At 38.7% G+C, this 25,547-nt stretch overlaps 1 protein-coding gene and 1 long non-coding RNA gene across 5 annotated transcripts in view; both read left to right on the forward strand.

Annotated features, from left to right (window-relative positions):
• Positions 1 to 11,811, forward strand: part of LOC126083042 (uncharacterized) — a 69,590-nt gene extending 57,779 nt beyond the window's left edge. For 2 of the 4 annotated variants that reach the window (XR_007518699.1, XR_007518700.1), the window contains 2 exons: positions 8,441 to 9,170; positions 9,257 to 11,811. This is a non-coding gene — a long non-coding RNA (uncharacterized LOC126083042). The remainder of the gene's footprint in view (positions 1 to 8,440; positions 9,171 to 9,256) is intronic. The other 2 variants (XR_007518701.1, XR_007518702.1) reach the window with 2 other exon arrangements.
• A 5,090-nt stretch (positions 11,812 to 16,901) lies between these two features.
• LOC126083040 (ferritin heavy chain-like) lies at positions 16,902 to 24,325 on the forward strand. Its single transcript, XM_049896357.1, has one exon. The coding sequence runs from the start codon at positions 17,589 to 17,591 to the stop codon at positions 18,039 to 18,041; it is 453 nt and encodes a 150-aa protein (XP_049752314.1). The 5' UTR covers positions 16,902 to 17,588; the 3' UTR covers positions 18,042 to 24,325.
• Positions 24,326 to 25,547: the final 1,222 nt, after the last annotated feature.

Raw genomic sequence — 25,547 nt, forward strand, 5'->3', positions numbered from 1 at the left:
AACACCACATCTGACCTGAACAAGGTGCACCTGCCCAGCGAAATAAGAATGGACACGTATAATTTATAAAAGGGTAAGCAGTTCTCCTTTGGGAATCTGTTATTGTTTAATGTTTGCTTTCTATAAATAATAATGGCTTTCACTTTGCCAACAATGTGAAAGTGTCTCCTGTGTCCAGCTCAATCACAGATGAACATGGCATCCATAGAAAGGTTGATCCCAGTGGGTGTACGTCTCTCATTCCTAGCAGTTTAATGGCTGTCTGGAACTTGGAGGCACAGCCTGTCTGCATGTGCAGTGCAGATAGGCAGACATGTGCATATAGGCATAGTACTGCTTCCTAAGACATGCCATCTAGTGAAGGAGTGTAAACCATTATATTCAATCAAAATAAGTGCTTTTAGCTTGTAAGCAGCCAACCAAGGGACAATATTTTTTTTTTTATTCACCTGGAACAACAGAGGAAGAAGGAGAGTCAGGAATAGGAGGAGGAAATGGAATATGCGGCTAATTCCCTCCATGAGCAACTGCCGCCTTTGCCATGGGACCAGGAGAATTGTATGGTGCCCAGCTACCATTACTGAACATTTTGATCAAAGATTCTATGGAAGAATCTCTGAACAAAAGGGGGAAAATCTAGAACAGAACTTCAAATTCTCATGGACTCCAGACTTTCTGGAGCCATGAGGACTGGATGAACCCCTGAAGCTGTTGTCCTGAGATAATCGTTAAAGGTTAAACCAAAAATATCCCCTGAAGTTTTCTTAAAACCAAACAATAGTTTAGCTTAACTAGAAATAAATAAATAAATGTTTGTCTTGAACATTGCACTCTTTTAAGATCTATACGGGGTCAAAGTGACAAAAACAACTCAAAACATTAGATAGGAAGCTTAGGCGACAGTGAGTTTGTAAATGGGGGAGGAACAACTCAGAAAAGGAAGGTGAGAATGTAGAAACAGTTGGACTGGTGTATGTTTTGCTGTGTATACTCTCAACAACAACAAATTTTTTTTTTTTAAGGTGCAGCAATAAATAAATACATGTTTTTGAAAAAGTGGAGCCTTGGTGGCACAGTGGTTAAGAGTTATGGTGAACTACAGCTGCTATCCAAAAGATCAGTAGTTCAAATCTACCAGTCAGTCCTTGGAAATCCTATGGCTCAGTCCTACTCTGTCCTATAGAGCCGCTGTGAGTCAAAATCAACTTGACGGCAATGGGTTTGGTTTTTTGGTTTAAGCCTCAGTTTTGAAAAAGTAACAATAGCAGACAGAGGCTGTTAACGTTAACTTAGAAGCTCAGTAAATTCTGGGATTAAAAAAATAAATAACCACTGGAGAGTTATATGAAAAATCACTGGGAATTACCTAGGTGACTAGGTGATGAGAGAGTGAAAAAATGTGTAGGAATCCTCCAGTAAGAGAAAATCACAGAGTAAAAGGACCTGCAGAAAAGAAAATAATACGGCACATCCAAAAAACTGTTGGTGGTTCAGTATGACAGAGTAGTGGTCTTACAAGTTGTTTTTTTTTAAGCTGTGGGGTTCTTTCTTTAAACCAACGCTCATGTGGAAATCCAGTATGTAATGTAAGAGAGAACTACATAAAGTTTTTTTTTTTTTTTTTTGACAAGGACTAGATGTTTGAATTAAAACCAGTTTTTGCTGAATTAAAGTGGTCTTTTTACCTGCCTGCCCAGGGTTCCCTATTTAATGAACTGAGTCAACCCAGAGTGCTCACAAGCTCTATCATTAAACTCTTAACAGCTTTGCTTCCATGGAAACACAGGAGAATATCTTCTCTGGGCCAAGGGTGAGATGTAAAAGCAATGCACTCTGAGAAGAGAATATTGACATAGGTGCATTTTGTGTATAGTGGACTCAGAAAATATTTATGACAAAGATGTGATAACAAATTTTGGAGAAGGGTTTAGAGTTAGCCTTATCTGAAATTCCCCAAGTATCTTAAACAGATTTTGATTAAGCAAGCAATTCTGAGAAGAATCCCGGGGCCAAATGTCCATCATAAATCTGGTTCCGGGTAAGCTCCCTTAGAGATACCTCTCATTAAGCATAAAGTTTTATGACATGTCATCGTGTGACTATAATTGGTAATCTCTGTGACTTCTGTAATTAACCTCTGTAACTCATTCTTAGCCCCCTTACCTCACTAAACACCAATTGAAATAGCACAAGCCCTGTCCTTTGTCTACACCCCACAAAAGGATTTATGTAATTATTGGGATTCCGACTTGTGGTTTCGTCCTCAGGAGCCTTGTTGCTTCCAGTGCGGACTGCCGTTGAAATCCTAATAAACCTCTCTCTTTTATTCTAAAGCAGCGTTGGAGTTTTCTCTACAACAATCACAACACCCCCCAACTCCTCTATCCCACCCCACCCTGCCCGCACCCCCTTGCACATATGTAGGTAGCTAAGTCACTTTGATGACTAAGGTGCACCTGACAAAAGCCATGGTCTCTTCAATCACCTCATATGCACCAAATACAGAGAGAAATTAAAATGAGAGACTAGACATATGGATCAGATTGCTTATTAGCTATAATTGACAGAATTAAGTGGAAAAAATCTTTAAATTGCTGATGTGATATAATTATTGACTTAAAATTTTAAAGCCAATACTAAAGCATCTAAACGTCCATGTATTATTTTCATGTGAAGTCATATGATATTAATAAGCTTTAGCTTTTTTATTCAAGTATGCATGGTATAATTCAACACTATTAGAAGAAAAAAAATAAAAGGGTAAAATTAAACAAAACTTGATCAATCCAATAAAATGTGAAATTGAGAACAAAGAATTAAAAAAAAATGTTATGTAATAAGAGTAACAGTATGTTAGAAGCAAGTTAAAATATATCGGTAACCACATTAATGTAACAGAATAAATGGATACGAAAGTGATTCTCAGATTGCATAGCACAAGAATCCAGGCATATACTGCTTTTCAAAGATGCCTCTAAAATATCAAGAAACAGAAAGATTGAAAAAAATGGATAAAAATACATATAAGCATAATCTCACCAATATTATCTGATATTGATTGTGGTAATATCACAATCAATATCAGATAAAGTATACTTTATGTCAAAAGGATATGATTATGTTAAGTAATATAATTTCAGAATGATAAAGACTATATAGCTGGACAATATCTAACGTATAATTAGCTTAATGCAGTTAACGACAAAGTATAAAATTAAAGCAAAGGAGAAGGAAGTGAAGAAGGAGAAAAGATGGAATTACAAGAACGAACACTTGTACATGGTCCAAGGTTCAGCTTGAAGCCCCCTTGGGTGGGATGGGGCTTGATGGGGAATATACATTCTTGGTTTGAAGACCAGAAGTTTGAAGTACTAGATATTTAGAGGTGTGTCACCAGCACCTGGAAAGGTTGAGGGCCTTTGGTGCCATAGGAAATGGAGTCGAAGTTCATCCTGTCTCACTTAGCTAGTTGCTAGACAATCCAAGTCTCTGAGCCCATGAGTTCTGTTACTGTACATAAGGCAATATACAGTGAGCTATAATATAGCTTCTAAAATGAATGAATCAATCACATAAATCATGGATAAATATTGGAATTATAATAAGGGAGCAAAGCAAGTGGCCATATGATACAAACAATATCACTAATCTGTGTACATTTCAGAAACCCACAGAACAATCTAAATTATTTGTGAGACAGTCTTAATTTGATGAGGAGCCCTGGTAGCACAACGGTTAAGTGCTCGGCTGATAGACTACAGGGTGACGTTCAAATTCATCCAGCAGCTCCTTGGGAGAAAAAGACGTGGCAATCTGCTGCCTTAAAGATTATAGCCTAGAAAACCCTATGGGGGCAGTTCTACTCTGTCAAGAAGCCTTGGTGGCACCGTGGTTAAGCTGCTATCTGAAAGGCTGACGTTTGTACCCACCAGGCACTTCATGGAGGGAAAGATCTGGTGACCTGCTCCAGTAAAGATTACAGGCTGAGAAAAACTATGGGGCAGTTCTACTCTGTCACTATGAGTCGGAATCAACTCAATGGCACTCAGTAACAACAGCAACATAATTTGACACGATATATACACACACATCCTTCTAGATAATAGTTGTTTCTGAGAAAAAAAGGAAATTGAATATAGGAAGTAGGCTTCATATTTTATTTCTCAAAAAAAAAAAATGAAGAAAAGATCTGACATAAATATTGTAAAATACTACAATCAATAAGATAAAATCTTCCTGGTGGGTATGTAATAATCTGATTTGTTTTTTTGTATGTTTATGCGTATAATTGACATTTTTAAATAAGAGAAAGGGAGGACAATGACAACGGTGAGGGGAACATTTAAATCCATTTGGTAAAATTCAAACCATTTATTTGATCTTGTTTAATAAAGATAACAAAGTACTTAGAAAATTGATGTGTTCAATTATCATCATTGATGTTTCTCCTGAAATGGGATTACAAATGGGTAACAGTTATTAAAAGTCAAATACAAAGAATTATGAAAAGAAGGTAAAGAATAATGGCATATGCTATCCACAATATGATCAGAAACTTAAAGAGTAATAGTGATGTCTTGTCAAGTACTTAGAAATTTCTATCTATTCTTACATCGATGGAAAACATTTTTGAATAAAGACCATTTGGAGGTTCTCTCAGCTTCAGAAGATTTTTGACACTAGTCAAAAAGGTTACCCCAATTTGCAAATCATATATTCAATAAACTTCAATCAATTTCTTTTATTGGCTTGATATTATTTTTGTTTTAACAGTATGTATTTTTTATGCCTATATTATGTATAATATTATTCCACAAGTATTTTTGTTGTAATTAAGGGTCTACAATTTACATCTCTTGGCCAGGAGTTTAGATAAGGTATTCATCCTCACACAGCCTACTTATAAGCTTAAAATATAATTAAATTCTCCCAGTCACATTTTATTTGGGGGTAGGTTTTTTTGTTTTTTTTTTTTTAAAGGTAGACTTTTAAATCCATAGAACGTCTTCGTTACCTTTTTATCATTTGTTCTCATTCTCTTCCTTAAATTCTTTGAAAGAGATCTTAACTCTCAAGTGGTCCCGTTCTTCTTGTTAGGTGCCATTGAGTCAATTCCCTTCTGTGACAGAGTTGCCACCTTATGTGACAGAGTAGAGCTGCCCTAGGGAGTTTTCTTGGCTCTAATCTTTACAAAAGAAGGTCACCAGGTCTTCCTCCCATGGAGCCACTGGGTGGATTTGAACCACCAACATTTCAGTTAGCAGCATAGTTTTTAACTGAGACTGGCAGTCTGCCCGCCATCTTGAATAGGCACAGGGCTGTGCCTGCCATCTTCTGTGATATAGGAACTAACTCCCTGTCTTTAAGCTATCTCCTTATTTAGGTATGCTTCCTGTTTCTGGCCAGGTTGAGAAAAACAAGAGACTGGGGTCACAGGACCACCTAAAACTGGCAAGAACTAGATCTGGCCCACTGACATGCACAGAACCATGGACCCTGTCCTCTGGGTGACCCTGGAACTCTTCTTCCATCAGTCGGAACCAAGCTTTAGTGGCCAAGATTGGGGGAAGATTTTCAGAAGCAAAGAGTCCAAGCTTAAATTCCAGTTTCAGGACCCCCCCCCCCCCCCATTTTTAGACTGAGCAAGCACAGAAAGTCTGGACTGCCCTGGGAACGCCTTTTTGGACCAGACCAATCAGTAAGCTGGCTCCACCTCGAGGCCTTCCTGAAGACTCCAGAACTGGTTTACTTACCCGTTGGGCTATTGTTCTGGGAGTCATCTTAGCGACGCAAGTCCCAGTGTGCTCCTTTGCTTGGTTAACCAAAGATTCTTTGGTTTTCACCTGTTTCATGTCTCTATGCCTGCATCAAGCCTACCTGGAATAGCCTGGTTACGTAACCATTGTGCCACCAGAACTCCTTTCATCGTGTTTGTCATGGATTGAACTATGTCCCCCAAAAATATGTGTATCAATTTGGCTAGGCCATGATTCCCAGTATTGTGTGGTCATCCTCCATTTTGTGATTATGATTTTATGTTAAAGAGGATTAGAGTGGGACTGTTACACCCTCACCCAGGTCACATTCCTGATCCATTGTAAAGAGAATTTCCCTGAGGTGCGGCCTGCACCACCTTTTATCTCTCAAGAGATAAAAAGGAAAGGGAAGCAAGCAGTGAGTTGGGGAACTCATACCACGAAGAAAGCAGCACCAGGAGCAGAGCAAGTCTTTGGGACCTGTGGTCCCTGCACCTGAGAAGCTCCTTGACCAGGTGAAGATTTATGGCAAAGAATCTTCCTCCAGAGCCAGCAGAGAGAGAAAGTCATCCCCTTCAGCTGACACCCTGAATTTGGACTTGAATAAATTTCTCTTTGTTAAAGCCATCTGCTTGTAGTATTTCTGTTATAGCAGCACTAGATGACTAAGACAGTGTCCTAAACCAAAAACCAAACTCCTTGCCATCAAGTCAGTTCTGACTCTATGAGTCATATCATCCTAGGTGGGGAACAAAACAGCCTAGGATAGAGAAGCATCGAAGCTGAATGTGACTTATGTTAAAAACAGGACATTTGTCTACCTACTTAACAGAACTACTCACCAGGTTAATTGATCAACAACCAGCCCAACCCATTCCTTGAAAGCAGCAGGTTAAACTTAAGCACTGCTTCAGGATTTGGGATTCTAAGTAACCAAACATAAGGCAAGATAAATCCTTTTACTTATGAGACCAAGAGCCTCCAGGCACCATTACCAACCCCCAGCTTCCTTGTAAGTAGAGTATCATGAGCCACCTCCCTTTCTAACTGGTTTCTCCAGATGTTTTTTAGGCAATCAGCCAACTTACCTCCCGAGGTAAGAGAAACAAGAGGCTGGGGTGGAAAGCCACAGGACCCGTTAAGACTAAATCTGGCCTACCTGACATGCACAGAACCATCAACTCCGTCCTCTGGGTGACCCTGGAACTTCTCTCCCACTGGACAGAACCAAACTTTAAAGGTGGAGGAAGACTTTCATAACCAAAGAGTTAGAGTCTAAGATCTGGTTTGAAAGACTATCCTTTTGGACTGAGCAAGCACAGACGACAGAACCGCCCCGGAATGCCTTTTTGGGTCAGACAAATCAACGACCTTGATCCTACCCTCCAGGACCCTTCCTCAGTTTTTTCCCCTAATAGAAGCTATTTCAGCTATTGTTCAGGGATCCATCTTGACGTCACTCCTGGTGTGCTCCTTTGCTTGGCCAACCAAATAAAGCTTTTTTTTTTGGTTTTCACCAGTTTCATGTCTCTATGGTCTCACTGAACGAGATCTGAGACCCCAGTAACACTTATAAGAGATTGTCGTGAATATTCCAAACATGGGCAGATGCTCTGACATGGGCATTTCTTTTAATTCCTGCAGTTCTATCACAAGGAATAGCCCTCTTCTGAAAATCACTAAATGCATAGTACTTGACAAAACAAATTCTGAAAAAGAGAGAGAGAAAATGTACAACGGCTTTTCAAGGAAGAAATCAAGCACAAGTACTTTGCCTTTGAGTGAAATTTCCTAGTTAGGATGGGGATAAAAACTCAGGACAAAGATGCTTGTTTCAGCATTTCCTAGAGAAAGCCAGTAATTTCACGTGTGATTTTCAGAATGCTTCTTGAATTAATTTGACATTAATTATTCACTTGATAGTCCAAATTACACATTTTCTTTGCATAAAAACCAGGTGTGCTCCAAACACCCGAAGCATCTGCTATCTTTTGCACACGAGTCAAAGGGGGATAGCACTTTAAAAGAAGAACATTGCAGTAGAATGGTAGTCTTCACTTTCGGTGGCATAAAAAAAGGCACTGAATAAAAAGGTTTCTTTCTCTCTTGTTTTCGAAATGCAGTATGATGTCTTATTGCTAAAGCAAACACTGTGTTTCATGGGGAAAGACAATGTTAACTTAAAACATCAAAAAAATTTTCATGTTCGTTTTAGTCACAACAAATCCAAACAATGTCAAGTTTAACATCCTGGTTTCTACCACAGACTGTTGAAAATGGAATCTTCATAATCACGTTATCCTAAGGAGGTTTACTGTCCTTTTGGAAAAAATTACAGGTTTATAATCGTTTCAAGGTATGAGCCCTTGAGATGAGCAAAGCTTGGCTGATGAATCAGTAAAGTTACGTGAAATGTCAGTTTTGCAGCAGAAAGCTGTATGTTTTCAAAGCCCTAGGTCCTGGGCAACCTTTAGAGGGTAGGGGCCTCCATGTTAACCGCAGATGGAGCCAAGGAGAGCTGGCCTGGGCTGGTGTTTACAAGGTAAACAGATCGCATGCATTTGTGATGCCATCCTGTCCTAAACAAATGGTTACAAAATATTTGGTTTCATGCATTTACTGAGCTACTTTTACAAAGTAAAGTAGGTTCAACACTTTCTAAAGCAGCTTTTTTCTTTTTCCAGGTATTATAAGTAGGATCGTTGGACAAAGAACTCAATTTGGCCTTTTGTCTGGTTTCTCAAAATAGCCCTTGGGATTCTAGGGCAATCAAGGTAACTTTTGTTTTTTAAAACAGCCAGGTAATACTTAATCATGTGCAAATGAGTTGGGTGGGGGACATGAGGCTTGCGGGGAGGACTACCCCTACCCCCACCCACCCCCTGAAGCCTGATGTTTGTCAGCCGGCTTAAAGTGATACTGTTCTGGGTTTTCCTCACAAAAGACTGACCAAACCTCTGCTCAGTGTCAGGTGGAAAATCTACATTACACTCCAAGTAGCAAATCCCATAGGCTTTAGAGTATAAAAATGGCTGGGGGAGGAATTTTCCAGGTCCCTTGACTAGGGTGCAAGGTAGGAGGTCAGGTAGCAGAGATTCCTAGTCCACCTAACTGGGCTACCTACCCATGTGGGATCAGCTGAAGGAAGACCCTTTGAGTCCCTTGCCTACAGTACAATGTGGTGAACACATAGAAGAGTAGTCGTTTTCACCTACACAGCCTTTTTCCAGCCTAGGAGGACTAGCTCCAAAACAGATTCACGTGTGTTTGGTGTGCTATGTGCTTCTTTTTGTAAGTAACAGAAGCTGCTTTCCATGTGCTAATGCTGTGGGTTGGACTTAGGCGGTCAGGCTCTGATTGAATGAATGCAGCCCCGATGGAGTGGTTGGCGCCCTTTGTGGAATTCCCATCCTGGTGAGTGTATCACAAGGCTCTTTTACAATTTTTGTAAAATTAGCTTTTAACAAATGGTAATAAAACATACATTCATTAATTCATAGGCCATATGATTTCAATCCTTGAGATGTTTCAACAAACGAATGCAGCGTTGGAAGTGCTCACTTACCTATGCCAAGAAATTTGGAAGACAGCTACCTCACCAACTAACTGGAAGAGACCCATGTTGTAAACATTCCAAAGAAAGGTGAACTACCAGAATGTGGAAATTATCACAGAATTTCATTAATACCACAAGCAAATAAAATTTTGCTGAAAATCATTCAAAAGTGCTTGCAACAGTACATCAACACAGAACTGCCAGAAATTCAAGCCGGATTCAGAAAAGAACATAGAACAAGGGATATCATTGCTAATGTCATACAGATCATGGCTGAAAGCAGAGAATTCAAGAAAGATGTTTACCTGTGTTTTCCTGACTACGCAAAGGAATTCAACTGTGTGAACAAAATAAATTATGGATAACACTGCAAAGAATGGGAATTCCAGGTAACTCCCCTGTGCTTATGAGGAACCTGTACTAAGACCAACAGGCAGTCATTCAAACAGAACAAGGGGATAATGCATGGTTTAAAGTCAGGAAAGATGTGCATTAGGGTTATATCCTTTCACCATACGTATTCGATCTATATGTTGAGGGAATAATCCAAGAAGCTGGACTATATGAAGAAGAACACAGCATCAGGATTGGAGGAAGACTCATTAACAACCTGCATTTTGCAGATGACACAACCTTGCTTGCTCAAAGTGAAGAGGACTTAAAGCACTTAATGATGAAGATCAAAGACCACAGCCTTCAGTGTGGATTACACCTCAACACAAAGGAAACAAAAATCATCACAACTGGACAAATAAGCAATGTCATGATAAACGGAGAAAAGATTGAAGTTGTAAACAGTTTCATTTTTACTTGGGTTCACAATCAAGGCCCACGGATGCAGCAGTCAAGAAATCAAAGGATACATTGCATTGTGCAAATCTGCTGTAAAAGACCTCTTGAAAGTGTTAAAAAGCAAAGATGTTACTTTGAGGAATAAGATGCACCTGACCTAAGCCACGGAAACCCTGGTGGTGTAGTGGTTAAGTGCTACAGCTGCTAACCAAAGGGTCAGCAGTTTGAATCTGCCAGGTGTTCCTTGGAAACTCTATGGGGCAGTTCTACTTTGTCCTATAGGGTGACTATAGGGTCCTATTCCGTATGACTATATGGAATCGACTCGAAGGCACTGGGTTTGGTTTTGGTTTTGGACCTAAGCCATGGTATTTTCAATCGCCCCATGTGCATGTGAAAGCTGGACGATGAATCAGGAAGATCAAAGAAGAATTGATGCCTTTGAATTATGGTGTTGGTGAAGAATATTGAATATACCATGGACCACCAGAAGAACAAACAAATCTGTCTTGGAAGAAGTACAAACAGAATGTTCATTAGGAGCAAGAATGACGAGACTTCATCTCACATACTTTGAACATGTTATCAGAAGGGATCAGTCCCTGGAGTAGGACATCATGCTTGGTAAAGGAGAGGGTGGAGAAGGTCAGGGAAACAGAGGAAGACCCTCAGTGAGATGGATTGACACAGTGGCTGCAACAATGGGTTCAAGCATAACAATGATTGTGAAGGTAGCACAGGACTGGGCAGTGTTTCGTTCCGTCATACATAGGGTAGCTGCAAGTCAGAACTGACTTGATGGCACCTCACAACAGCAACAAATGATTTCAATCTAGGCAAGGGGTAAGCAAAATGATTGATTCTTCTCTCTAAGATGATAAAATGCCTATTTCCCTGAAAAAAAAAAAAATTGAAGCATTTTATATTGCATTTGCCTGTCTAATGAATGGCTTAACATAACTGGTACATGACCCACTTCTTTAGATTTCTATGGCAGATTAGGTTTCCATAGAGTTGATTCCAACTCATAGGAACCCTATATGACAGAGTAGAACTCCCCCATATGGTTTCCAAGGAGTGGCTGGTGGATTTGAACTGCCAACCTTTTCCTTAGCAGCCATAGCTCCTAACCACTGAAACACCACAGCTCAGTATAGATATTATTATTTGGTCATGATACTATAATTTTTTTTTTTACTCACATCTTTCCCGTTTTCAGCTTTTCCAGAGTGAAGGAAATATTGATGAAAATTGAATGTGTCTAAACACTTTCAGGGAATAAAAAGTCACAATGTTTTGTTATTTAAAATATGCTGCTAAACTAGATAAGTTAATATAAGAAAAAATGCAGTTTTCAAATATGCAGAGCAGTCATTAAATGGAGCTGAACAAACAGAAAACAATAACATTCCCTACTTCTCTCAATACCTTGCTGTCAATCAATCCTAAAGGTGATTCTGTTTAAGGAACACATTTTTCTTGTAAGTTCATCTTTTTCAGTAGTTTGACAGTGATGGAAAAAGTAAAGTTATTATCAGCATTTTAGTGAAGTGATTACCAAATAATAACTTATACCCTGTTACAGATTAAATTTGTCCCCCCAAAAATGTGCGTATCAGTTGGGCTGTGCCATGATTCCAGTATTATGTGACTTTCCTCTCTGTTGTAAATCCTGCCTCTATGATGTTAATGGGCGGGGGGGACGGGTGGCAGTTGTGTTAGTGAGGCAAGCCTCAACCTAAAAGATTGGATTGTGTTTTGAAGCAATCTCTTTTGAGATATAAGAGAGAGAATCCAGTAGAGAGACGTGGGGACCTCATATCACCAAGAAAGCAGTGACAGGAGCAGAGTACATCTTTTGGACCTGGGGTCCCTGCACAGAGAAGTTCCTAGTCCAGGTAACATCAGGGAGAAGGCCAATAGAGAGAGAAAACCTTCCCTTGGAGCTGACGCCCCAAATTTGGACTTTTAGCCTACTTTACTGTGGGGAAATAAACTTCTCTTTGCTAAAAACCCTTCCACTTGTGATATTTGTGTTATAGCAGTACTAGATGACTAAGACACACTATGTTCCTAATTTCCTTCAATATTAAGTTTGACAAGATGCATCAGCTAATTTATTAACTAGTAATTTTTTAATTTATAAATTTTTTTTAATTTATAAATATTGAGTTCTCCATGAGAACAAATGGAAAACTAAAAAAAAAAAAGGCAAAATAAGTATTTCAGGTTTTTAAGTGTACCTATTATCGAAGAATGGCCTCAGTTCTTATCTTTGGTGGAGGAAAGAATTCAAACGCTGAGACAAATAATGCCAAGTGAGCAGAGGTTTATTAGCAAGCAGAGGGTTAGTAGTAAAAGCACACTTGACAAGGAAGCGTCGAGTGGGCTACTCAGGTAGAGAAAGAATCTAAGTGCTCTGATAGTTGTTTTTTTAGGGTTTTATACACTTTTTGTCTCTTATCTGTCTCTGTTAACATTTAAAAGCCAGGACAGGACCCCTATGAAAACTATTTCTTTGGCTTAAGGTTTAATTACCAACTTAGGGATCTTATCAAGTTAGGGACTTTATCAAGTTAAGGACTTTATCAAAGACCCCTATAAAGATCATTTCTTTGGCTTAAAGTTTAACTATGTAGGGACCATCTTATTAAGGAATGTCACCACTCCCTGTCTCTTCCCTTCTTGAGTGTAAGCTCTCCCCCTCCCCCTTATATCTTTATCCCTCAATAAAATAATCCCTACAAAGGAAGAGACGGGGGTGGTCTCCAAGCACTCCTTGGAAACCCTATGGGGCAGTTCTACTCTGTCCTATAGGGTCTCTATGAGTCAGAATCTACTCGATGGCAATGGGTTTTTTTAATGAAAACAAACAAAAAACCAAACCCCCAGCTGTCGAGTCAATTCTGACTCATAGTGACCCTACAGGACAGAGTAGAACTGCCCCATAGAGTTTCCAAGGAGCGCCTGGCGGATTCAAACTGCTGAACTTTTGGATAGCAGCCATAGCTCTTAACCACTACGCCACCAGGGTTTCCATAAAAACAAGGGATGCTAATAGTTTTTTTTCCACCCTATAGAATAATTAAATTGACAAAGTTACTCATATCTGGTATAATTTTAACATAATCCCTTAATTAATACATTTATTCAACCCAAATATATTAATCAACTACAATGTGCCAGGCACAGCTAAAGTCACTAAATACAATGGCAAAGTGAACATTGTCTAGATACTCATAGATTTTAGTAAAACAGATACTAATTAATCATTAAAATAAATATAAAATTGTTAAACTATTATTAATAATTTCTAGTTCAAGAATCTATGGATGTCAACACTGATTTCTCAAGCAGCTTTCTTGATAAAGAAAATACTTTGTTTCAATATTCTACCTTATTTTGGTGTATATGACTTCTCATTTTCAAGGGCTCAGCTCCCAAAATCCAATATTTGAGTAAAGTTGTACTGCCTGAGCTTATACTAACAAGGCATGGTATAATGTGGAACCACACTTGGAGAAGTATCCATGTCATAAAAAATGCTGATAATTTTGTATATTTGTTGCCCGACAATTTTGTATGTATAATAACAGATATAAATTTTATAAGTACATGAAAAAGAATTTGGTACTCAGAACTAAGGGATAATCAAAAGACTACCTTAATCTATGTAATACAGAGAGGCTATAGATTACTTCACCAATATGCTTTAGCCTTAACATATATTCAAAAGACACAACGTCCCGGATCACATAATCCGTGCTAGAAGGAGTTACAGGATAATGCGGTCTTTATCTAATTTTTATTTCAACCATTGGACTCAAAGTATTAAGGGAATTATATGAATTTTAAGAGACAGATTGAAAAGAAGAGATGACAGTGCTAAGTTTTATAAAGTAGTTTGACATTTACTCATTTTATTTTACTATTGTCTTTAGCTCATTGGGTATAATTGTGGTTCTTTGCAATTCTGTATCACGAGCTAAGACTGTATATATGATTTTTTCAAAAAGAACATACTGAGATAAATAAATGAACAAATATATTTTATCATGTGTCACACCCATAATTAATGAAAGTATGTCAAATCTTTGTGGTTTTCCAAGATATAATAATCAATAAAAGTAACAATAAATGTATATTTTTTTATTTTCCTCCCCTACAAAACGTTCATGTTTGAACCTGTCTTAGTTATCTAGTGCTGCCATAACAGAAATACCACAAGTGGACGGCTTTAACAAAGAAATTTATTTCCTCACAATAAAGTAGGCTAAAAGTCCACATTTAAGGCGTCAGTTCCAGGGAAAGACTTTCTCTCTCTGTCGGCTCTGGAAGGAGGTCCTTGTCCTCAATCTTTCCATGGTCAAGGAACTTCTCAGGCGCAGGAACCTGGGTCCAAAGGATGCGCTCCGCTCCTGTTGCTGCTTTCTTGGTGGTATGAGGTCTCCAGCTTTCTGCTTGCTTCTCTTTCCTTTTATCTCTTGAGAGATAAAAGGTGGTGCAGGCCATACCCCAGGGAAAATCCTTTTACATCGGATCAGGGATGTGGCCTGAACAAGGGTGTTACATCCCACCCTAATCCTCTTTAACCACAGGCAGAGATTATGATTTATAATACATAGGAAAATCACAAAATGGAGGACAACGACACGTAGCCTAACCAAGTTGATACATATTTTTAGGGAACACAATTCATTACACACCATTTTATTTTAATCTAGGAACACAACACAGAATAGAAAGGTATTGTTTTTATTTTGTAAATGAGAAAAACAAAATTCATAAACTGTATGAGTCAGGTTCTCCAGAGAAACAGAACCATTATATAGCAATATAAAGAAAACAACAACAAAGAAATGATATATATTTGTGTGTGTGTGCGTATGTATGTATATATAAAGTTATACAACACAAATGTTCTGACTCCCATGCCAATCCTCTTCCCACTACTTAACACTCTTTTTTCTATCTGTGAAAACTCCTCCTTATCAAATCGTTTAAGATTTGACATAAGTGTTCACTCCTTTGGGGAGGCTTTCCTGATCCCCTACCATTGTCATACTCAGGCTTCCTTTCACTTTCCTCTGTGCTTTTCTAGCAATTTTAACAAACCCTGTAATAACGTTTATTCCAAAGTAGTGCATCAACTTCAAAGTAGTTTGAGGAGGGGGTGCCATACCTTAATCATTTTACGTATTTCCTCAACCTCTTAGCAGCCCTGAGTCCACATACTCAAAAAGGTACTCAATAAATATCCAAGGAATTAAATGGACAGCAATTTTAATTTTTTAAATAGCTTGATAGGTAAAATAGGAATCACGATGGAGAGAGGACTGGATGTAATATCTGCACATTTCTCCTCACGTGTAAAATGAGCAAAGTATTGATCATCACACTTTTCAAATCTCGCTTCTGAGGAGAAACAATTCCAGGAATTGCTTCCTCAGAAACACGGTATGCCCAACAGTGATTTTCCAATGCCACAAATGCTAATTTACTGGGGCCATGTCATCAATTGTTGAAGCACTACTTTCAGGAGTGATGCTCCTGCATGGCAAGTTGGCAATTATTTGAGGAGTTATTTCAATAACTGCACAGCTCTTTGTCTGATTAATGAAACTGCCAATGGATTTATAACCCCTGTTACGGAAATGTATCATTGGAGATTTGCTGAACGGTGTGTCATAAATTCCAGACACCTGAGAAATTACGACAGAATTTGATTAGAAGGGCTACTTTCATCTCCCCCTTTTCACTAAATTTACTTCTCATTATCTACTGCTACCACTGCCTGCTCTAAGAAGAGAGAAGAGAGCTATTTGTGACAAAATTTTCTGTTTGCTAAAGCCATTCTTCCTTTTGCTGTCCATACTACCTAAATTTCCTGGTGAACAGTATGTAATCATGCCAAAGCAGATTCAAAGAGGGGAATAATGTCAGACAGGAAAGTTTCTTTGGACTCTAAAATGTTTCCGGTGACTGGAGGCCAATCCAAAAAATATTGAGAAACAAAGCAATAAGACTCAGCAGAATATAAGTTATGGGCCAAATACTTTATGCATTGTTGGGAGGGAGGCCTCAGGCTGAGTGTCGTCAGATCTACAGGGTGTGAATTATCGTCCCATAACTCAAACCTCAAGATACCTGGATATGATTACAAAAGTACAAATATTTTTGTTGTTTCTCCTAAAAAAGAATATGCTGTTTTTTAAGATAAGTGTAAAAAATCACTACTAAATAGTATTCACAAATTAATTTTTTCATTAAAATGATGAAATGAACTATATTAAAACCAAACATATGTGAAATAGCAAACATTGTGTTAAATTGTATATACAGATTAAAAAAACACTCCAACTCCCAGAAAACCCAGTGCCATAGAGTCGATTCACACTATGAAGTTTATATGCATGTATATATGTGTATACACACACACACACACACACCATAAATCAGTATTAATCTAAAAAAAAAAGTATGCATTTGAAATAGGATTTTATCCCTAACATATGAAAATGTATTTTGGAATAAATACGAAATTAGTAAGATTTTTAATGAACAAAAAAGTGGTTTGTAAAAACAAAATAATAAAATATTAGCAATCCAAAGATGGCCCAGAGTTATAATCTGGTTTCCTTGATATGAACCAAAATTAACCAACCAATAAACAAACAAAAAAACCAAACCCCTCTTAAAAGCTAAACCAGTATAAAGAAAAAAAAAAAAAAAAAAAACACAGAATGAATCCCAATTTATGGCAATGGAAGCAGAATATTGTCCAAACGCTAATGTTTCTTTATATTTAGAAATGGACAAAAATGGAAGGAAACTCAAGAGATGAATTGATTTTCCTCCTTTAAACTTACACCATATACTATGTCTTTAAGAATTACGATGCAAGCCACAATGTGCATTTCAGTGAGGATCAGAGAGATCACTGAAATACACAGAAGACAGACATAGCAGGGGAGTAATACTCCATTCAAAATAAAAGATAGCAGCTCAAGATTTCAACCAAAGCTCCTGCAATAATAGCCAGCATGGTCAGGCTCTCTCCCAACTACTTTACATGTATCAACACACCTAATTCTCACAATAGCCCTATGAGATGTGTACTAATAGTGTTCCCATTTTCTAGTTGTGAAAACTGAGACACAAGATTGCATCATTGCTAAATGGTAGCGCAGGGACGTGAAGTCAGGTGCTCCAGCTCCAGAGTCTGTGGTCTTTACCACCGTGCTATTCAGACTCCCACAGTGTCATTCTTCAGATGAGCCTGTGTAGAAGCTACTCAAGAATTAATCTCAGGAGACCTTCCTCGCAGAGTCGCCGCGATCTCCTGCTTCAACAGTGCTTGAACGGAACCCGGCGCTCCTAGCCGGCTTTCCACCCCCTCCTCACAGCAGCTGCCTCAGACACCCCAAGGCCTCGCCGCTCCAGCGTCTCGCAGGCTCTGCGGCCTTTACTCATCCGCCGCCATCATGACTGCGTCCCCCTCACAGGTGCGCCAGAACTACCGTCAGGACTCGGAGGCCGCCGTCAACGGCCAGATCAACCTGGAGCGCTACACCTCCTACGTCTACATGTCCGTGTCTTACTACTTCGACCGCAATGATGTGGCTCTGAAGAATTTTGCCAGGTATTTTCTTCACCAATCTCATGAGGAGAGGGAACATGCTGAGAGGCTGATGAAGCTGCAGAACCAACAAGGTGGCCAAATCTTCCTTCAGGATATCAAGAAACCAGACCATGATGATTGGGAGAGCAGGCTGAAGGCAATGAAGTATGCGTTACACTTGGGAAAAAACGTGAATCAGTCACTACTGGAACTGCACAAACTGGTCACTGACAAGAACCACCCCCATTTGTGTGACTTCATTGCGACGCATTACCTAAATGAGCAGGTGAGATCCATCAAAGAATTGGGTGACTAAGTAGCCAACTTGCAAAAGATGGGAGCCCCGGAATCTGGCCTGGCAGAGAATCTCTTTGACAAGCACACCCTGGGAGAGAGTGATGGAGAGAGCTAAACTTTAGCCTGGCTGCCCCACAGCCACAGGGGTGACTTCCATGGTCACCAAGACAGCGTGTGCATGTTGGGTTTACCTTTACCTTTTTCTATAAATTTTACCAAAACATCCACTTCAGTTCTTTCGTTTGTACTATTCCTTCAAATAAGGTAATTTGATACCCCCCCCAAAAGAATTAATCTCGGCAAAATTTCTTGCAACATGTATTTCATTCATCATAGTTACAGAAACTGACATCTCCTTGGTGTTCTTGCCCACTTTCCTTTCTCTTACATTTCTCTATCTCCCATTCTCTTCCTTTCCCCACATTCTCGAATTCGTATTTTACAAAACTGTTACCTTTTCTTTCCTTTAATTTGCAAGAATAGATACTTGGGAATTAAAAAAAAATACGTATTTGAAGAAGGAAAAAATACAGTCATTGCTATCTGTGGGAAGCAGCTAGAATATGTGGGAAATTCAAAAAATACCTTTAGCCATATCCCTAAACTGGAACAGGCATGGGCCATTTAAGAAGTCACCCAGGAACCCTGTATTGCGATATTTTGTGAGCTAAAAGAGGAAACGATGGAATTCCAAAAATGTTGATTTTTGTGAACTTGTAAAATCTCCACTGAACATGCATTGAAAATTCAAGGCAGCAATGAACACACGTTATCTTTCCTCGTTCCATGACTGAGTGTTCTGAGCAATGCTTTGAACTGGTTCAGTCAGGTTTAAACCCCTGCTGAGAATTTGCATTTCTAACAAGTCCCCAGGCGATGCTAATGCTAATGTTGGCCATGATACTAGTTGGGGACTAGTTCTAAGAACCACTAGTAGAGCAGTGGTTCTCAAAATTTATTACAGATAAGAATCACCTGGAGATCTTGTTAAGCTGTAGATTCTGATTCAGTATGTCTAGGGTAGAAACGCAAATTCTCAGCAGAGGTTTGACCTGAAACTAATCTATTCAAAGACCTGGTTCTCAGTACTATGCTCCGTATCACCACCGAAGTGCCAAAAAAACAAAACAAATCAAACCCATTGCCATCTAGTTGATTCTGACTCATAGTGGCCTTATAGAACAAGCTAGAACTGCCCCAAGGATGTAATCTTTATGGAAGCAGACTGCCACCTCTTTTTTCTGCAGAGCGTCTGGTGGGTTCAAACCACTGAAATTTAGGTTAGCAGCCGAGCACTCTGTTCCACCAGGGCTCCTTAGTCTAAGTACAGAGAAATCAAATCAGCAAATCTGATTTGTTATTAATTTTAGGTAACATGTAATTAATAATTCTTAATATAATGCTAATCATGCTACTAGGGGAGGAAATAAAGAGAAAAACCATCAAGCAATGTAGTCAAATTATGTAACTTGTGAGAACTCACCTCAAAAAAAATAAATTGGAAAGCTAGTTAATAGGTTTCATTCCTCTTCTTTAATTTTTGAAGTCTAAACAGAAAGCTTTTTTTGTTTTTTAAACAAAGCTTAAATGCGAAGGAAAAATGATAAACACCTTTGTGTTGTAATTTTGACAGATCCTCTTTAATGAGACACTAACCAAGCTGCCATCTAACCCACCCAATGCCATCGAGTCAATTCTGACTCATAGTGACCCTATAGGACAGAGTAGAACTGCCCCATAGAGTTTCCAAGGAGCATGTGGCAGATTCAAACTGCCGACCCTTTGGTTAGCAGCTGTAGCACTTAACCACCACGCCACCAGGATTTCCAAGTTGCCATCTAGTTGGTTCCAACTCAAAGTTACCATATAGGACAGAGTAGAGCTACCCTGTAGGTTTTCCAAGGAGTAGCTAGTGGATTCCAACTGCAGACCTTTTGATTAATAGTCGAACGCTTAATCACTAGAGCCAGCAGGGCTCCTATGATACACTAGGTATAAGCAATATAGCCTAACCCCTTAACTTCAGACCTGGGCTTGGAGAAAACATATAGATACTCTAAAAAGCTACAGTACCCTCACTCTTAGAAACATGAACAAAACTCATGGAATTTCAAAACTCCATAGGACAGTGATCTTCTCCGCAGGAATACTGAATTGGAATAAAAGAATGGAAATAAAATGACCAAATGAAAAATAAAGCAAACCAACCAAATTTGCCCAGTAGGCCTCACCAGCCACAGAATAAAATGAGTTTCCAGAAAGACCAACTAAAGGTAGTAAAATCCATCATATAACTGTCACTGGATCTCCAATGCCTTCTAGCCAAGACAGTGAACCTTGCATAGTTCATCGCACAGGTGCAAACATTGATATGTGCGTGTCTCAGGGTCTAGAGCTTCTGCTAAGGCTGCCAGGCAAGATAAGAGAGGAAGACACCAAAAGAGGAGGGAGGCTCAAGTCCTTCGAGATTGGTTTTCTATAATTCCTGAAAACCAAACCCGTTGCAGCCAAGTCGATTCTGACTCATAGCGACCCTATAGGAAAGCATAGGACTTCCTCCACAGCTTTTCCAAGAAGCGGCTGGTGGATTCCAACTGCCTACCTTTTGGTTAGCAGCTGAGCTCTTAACCACTGTGCTACCAGGGCTCCTTATAATTTCTGAAGGTAAAGGTGAATTACGCATTAAATGGCCTTCATAGCCCAGAGCAAACTGGAATCAAGTGATACCAATTATCAATCAAACAAGAACATTTATTTAAATATAAAGTTTTGTTTGTTTGTTTGTTTACCCTTCCTCAAATGGGGTGGTTGTGGGTAAAACTTACATACTTGGTATATTTACCAAGTTCATACTGTTCTCCACTGTTCTGGAGCATGTGTGTGTGTGTCTGTTTGAGGGTGTGTTTACACATATTTTACAAGTTTCATCACAGAATTTATAAAGTCTATAAGGTGAGATTGGTCACTGTGGCTTACCACACAAAAGAAGCCCTTGTGCTCTCTATTCAGGACCTAAAAGGTCAAGTCAAACTCTTATTATATTTTTCTAAGTAACAAAATGTTACTTATTTTTATTGTTAGAGCTGTGTATTCAGGACAAAAAGTTTAGGAAGAGGAAAATCTACATAGCACGTGTTCAGAAGTGCATCTAAATAGAGCCATTTTTAAGACGTTTTTGTATACTTATAGTTCCCTTAAGAAAGTCCTTGAATGCTAAAAAGCACATATATTTTTTATACTATAAGGTCTATAACTGTAACATTTAGCATACTTCTAGAATGCCCTGTCACATCCTTAAATCACATCTGAATGTTTTATAAGGCTAGGAATTATTTACAGCAGACTTTAACAAAATCTTCTCAGGGAAAGACAAGATGTGATCTAATAAAATATCTTCAGTGTTAGAGAGAGGCACTGTCTCGTATAAGAATTTCAAATGACCCTTTAAAAAATGAGCCCATGTGAGAGATATTTCTGTGCTCTCTTTTTAGAACCTAAGACCTGCTTAGGTGGCTTCTTGTTTCACCTAACATTGCCTCTGATTACTTCTACAAGGAGCTGACATGTGAGGCTGCGAACGGTTCTCCTTTCACATGGTCTAGATGGCAACTAAGTGTGCCTTCTCTAGACTACAGATAATAACATATGAAGTACAAAAAGATATGCTGGAGCCCATTTTGTGAAAAGTCAACTTGTGGCGTCAGCCTACGTTCCACCTCAAAACAAGTGAAAACAATATTCTAACTTAGAGAAGGCCTCCATATTTGCAATTGTTTTTCCCTCTGCTTGGAACACTCTTCATGGACTCTACATAGACCCAGTTCAATTGTACCCTTCAAGTCTCAGATTAAATACTATCTCCTTACATGACCAGCCAAACTAAAGCAGTGTTTATCTCCCCCATTATTCTGTTCCAACTCATTCTTTGTGTTCTTGATAGCATTTACATCTGCACCAATTATACAGAGCTGGATAATTAAAATAATTCACAAAGACTTTAGAGGTTCTACTAACACAAAGCTTCAGTAAAAGTAAAGGATGTGGTAGACCAAATAACGAAAGCATAGACAAACAGCAGAGAAGTTTGAGACTTCAAAGCACAGTTTCTAGGGTCCAACCTCAGTCACTCATAATGCTCTTCATCTTTAGACTTTGAGCCACCATGATACATACAGGATACCTTGGTCTCAGCGGAACCAAGGCACAAGTTCATTTAGGGGTCTTTTACTACTTTCTGGTCACATAGCTAAAGTCAAGTGCAAACTATCAATCTAAACAATTTTAAAAACTATGTAGACAGGCTGGCACCAAGTGCCTCCAGGGGTGTCTTGAACTTCGGACAGCACATCATAAATCACTAGCTAGTACATTTCATTGCTGTCTTGGCCAAAGGTCAGTGTCAGGCTTCTAGTCATCCCTAGGGATGAGCACTGAGCTACCACAAATTATCTTCACATAACATCAGTCTTTAATTATTATTATTTTGTTGCTTTTGCATCTATTTATACCTTCTATCATTTATTATCCACTATTTGTAGGCTTTAGGGCCAGAAAACAAATGGAGACCCCAGGTATTCCTTTTCTACCCCCTAATCTTTCTGGCATTGCAAGGGACCTCCAGTGTAGATCTATGATCCGGGGCCCCCCTCAGGCTAGGATTGTGAATAGTATTGACTCAGAGGATAGATCTTCAGAGGACTGATCTAGGAAAGAGTCTCAAACAGACACTGGAAGCCTAAGTGGGTCCATCTGGGCAGAGAATAGTGGTGTACCAGGTATTTGGAGCATGATCTTACAGTATACATTAGCAACATGGCTTCATACACTTGGCACAGTAGTCTCTTTACCCTGTGAGGAGGGACAGAGCCAAAGGAGAACCTGAGTGTGACCCTCTAAAGCATGGGGACTAGGATAGAGATAGGCCCATTGCCAGTGCTGTCTTTCCTACCTTACTATAAGCAACCTATGTAGCAACAGAGACCACGAGTGTTTTCTGTACCATCATGAGCCCTGTGCCTAGCATGGCACACAGTGGGCACCCAATGTTGAATGGATTAATAAATGAAGGAATGAATGAATGACAGAAGCAAAACAACTTCTGGAAATATATATCTAGATTTGTCCTGTCATGTTTGAATCTGGCATTGGAGCACAGAACATGATCTGGCACAGGAAAACTACAGTCTAGCATGATCACTCAGTTCTTATAAACAAACCGCTATTATTAATAGAGATTTACCTTCAAAGATTAAAACATGGCTTCAAATCAGTGTATGGCTTGAAAAGTTAGTTGTATAATTCATTTATCAGTGACAAATCTAATGAATTAGTCATATAACTTGAATATTAGAAATACAACTTAGAATTTCACTGCATGTTTTATTTAAAACTTGATGTGCTGTGCAAATAAATCTTTAAAATATACTTCTAAATCAAACTGTAAATAAAAATGTAAAGAATAGCAGCCTGTTGAAGTGAGGAAGGAAGACAACTGAATGGCCATGGGTATTCAGCTGGGATGGGAGAGAGAGGTAGCTTGAAATGAGGACAGAGAAAAGCTAACAAGAGAGGAAGTAGAAAGGGGAATTTATCACGGTCTCATGCCGCCACCATCAATATTTATTGTGCTTGGCCAGTCTGTACTTTGCATTCTACTAGGTACTCTGAGACAGTGTTCTATCAACACTGGTGTTGCTGAATCATCTGGAATTGGAAGTGGGCCAAGAAAGGGAAAATTTGATTGTCCAAAAAAGTTACTTTGGCTATTTATAATGAACTGAGAAAAGCAAACACTTCCAGACTAGATGCTATTGCCAGAGCAAAATGCTGATTGAAGCAATGTTTCAGGCATTGCAGGTCAAAAAAAAAAAAAAAAAACCTAGTAAGTATTGCTCCTCCGCATTTTATTGCTCCTCCACATTTTGTCCCTGCCTGTCTCCCTCCTACATTTTATTCTCCTTGGGATATGGGTATTACCTCTTAAAACTACATCCTTCTGAGACTGAAATTTCAACAGCCCAAATTAAGATCAGTGTTTTCTGTATTGACATCTTTCTTTCTTTCCTGTGTGGTTATCCTCATCAATTACAATTTTGTTTGTGTCTCAGCCCAACCGCCATTTCTGTTGTTCCTTAGATATCTTGCATTCACCTACAGAAGCTGGGAAAGAATCATTTCTAAAGATATTCTATAGATTTTTTAAATTTATCTTCAGATACACAGTACAGATATTTTACTCTATCTTAAAATGTTTATAAATGATACAAGCCTGATACACTATCCTTAGCAGACTATAATGAAGGGTTTTGGAGCTTTGTTTGTTTGCTTGGTTTCTTTTCGTCTTCTTCATTTTCCCACCTTGGTTTCTTCGACTCAGTTCCCAGATGAAAGGAATAGAAGTAAAATTTATCTTCATTAAAGATGTTATTTCACATTTTTGTACTTTATAATTTAATTTCATCTGTTAACAAATAATCTTTTGAAAACAGACTGAGAATTTCAAGTCATCAAGAATATTGGTTTTCAATTGGAGATACATGATTTCTCTTTAAAAAAAAAAAAATACCTTACCAATTCTAAACCTAGACACATCTTGGTGAGACTGAGAAGGCCAATTAACATCCTCTATTTTTAACTGCCACCTTGCCAATGCTTAATGTCTTCCTTCGCAGGCAAGACCCCAAACCACATGCTCTATTCCATCTAATTCCTCAAGGTCCAACTGAGATTCCTCTTAATCCAAAGCCCATTCACTCTCTACTGCCTTTTACTGTATTTACTGTCCTAATCCTCATTTGCCAATTGAATATTAAAAAATGAATGCACTTCTACACTTGTATTATTCTTTTTTTCAGATATTTTTCTCAAATGGGTATTATTTCTCTTAGATATCAAAATTATTTTTTCTCTAATTAGATCATAAACTCGATTTTGGCAGGGACCTTCCTTACCTTCTACTTCTTAGTCATGCATAACACAGAAAACAGCTGTGAATACAGTAGGAAGTCAGAAGATTTAGTTTGATGTTTTAGTTACCAACATGTTTGGATCACGTTATATTTTGCAAACCAATTTTACATCACCTAATTTACTCGGTCCTTGTAACAATCCTGAATATTATCATCCACATATTAGAGGTGATAAAAAAGTATCCTAGGAAGGCTGTATTATACAGTAAGTGATAGTTCAAGACTTAAACCAAGCCCTATGACTTCAAGGGCAAAGGCCTTGCTATGCTGTTGGGGGAAAACAGGAACCACATAGTTCTAATATTGGGGTTGAATGTGAAAGTACTGACACTGCAGGTAGATGAAAATAGCTTGGCCACAATGGGGCGGCGGCTGTGTCTCTATTATGCACTTGCTTTGCAAGGTTCATCTGCATCTGTGCTACCACTGAGGTGGTTTTATTAATACCTTTGGTGATACATACATAATGCATAAAAATCATAAAATACAAAGAAAGACAACCAGAGAAAAGCCCAACTAGTGATAAAAACTAGTAACATCCGTGGTACAGGGTATAT

The sequence above is a fragment of the Elephas maximus genome, chromosome 9, assembly GCF_024166365.1.
Source record: "Elephas maximus indicus isolate mEleMax1 chromosome 9, mEleMax1 primary haplotype, whole genome shotgun sequence".
Lineage (NCBI taxonomy): Eukaryota > Metazoa > Chordata > Mammalia > Proboscidea > Elephantidae > Elephas > Elephas maximus.

What these genes read in the sequence shown, in the direction of transcription:
- LOC126083040 (XM_049896357.1), top strand. Translation starts at nt 17,589, where the DNA reads ATGACTGCGTCCCCCTCACAGGTGCGCCAGAACTACCGTCAGGACTCG.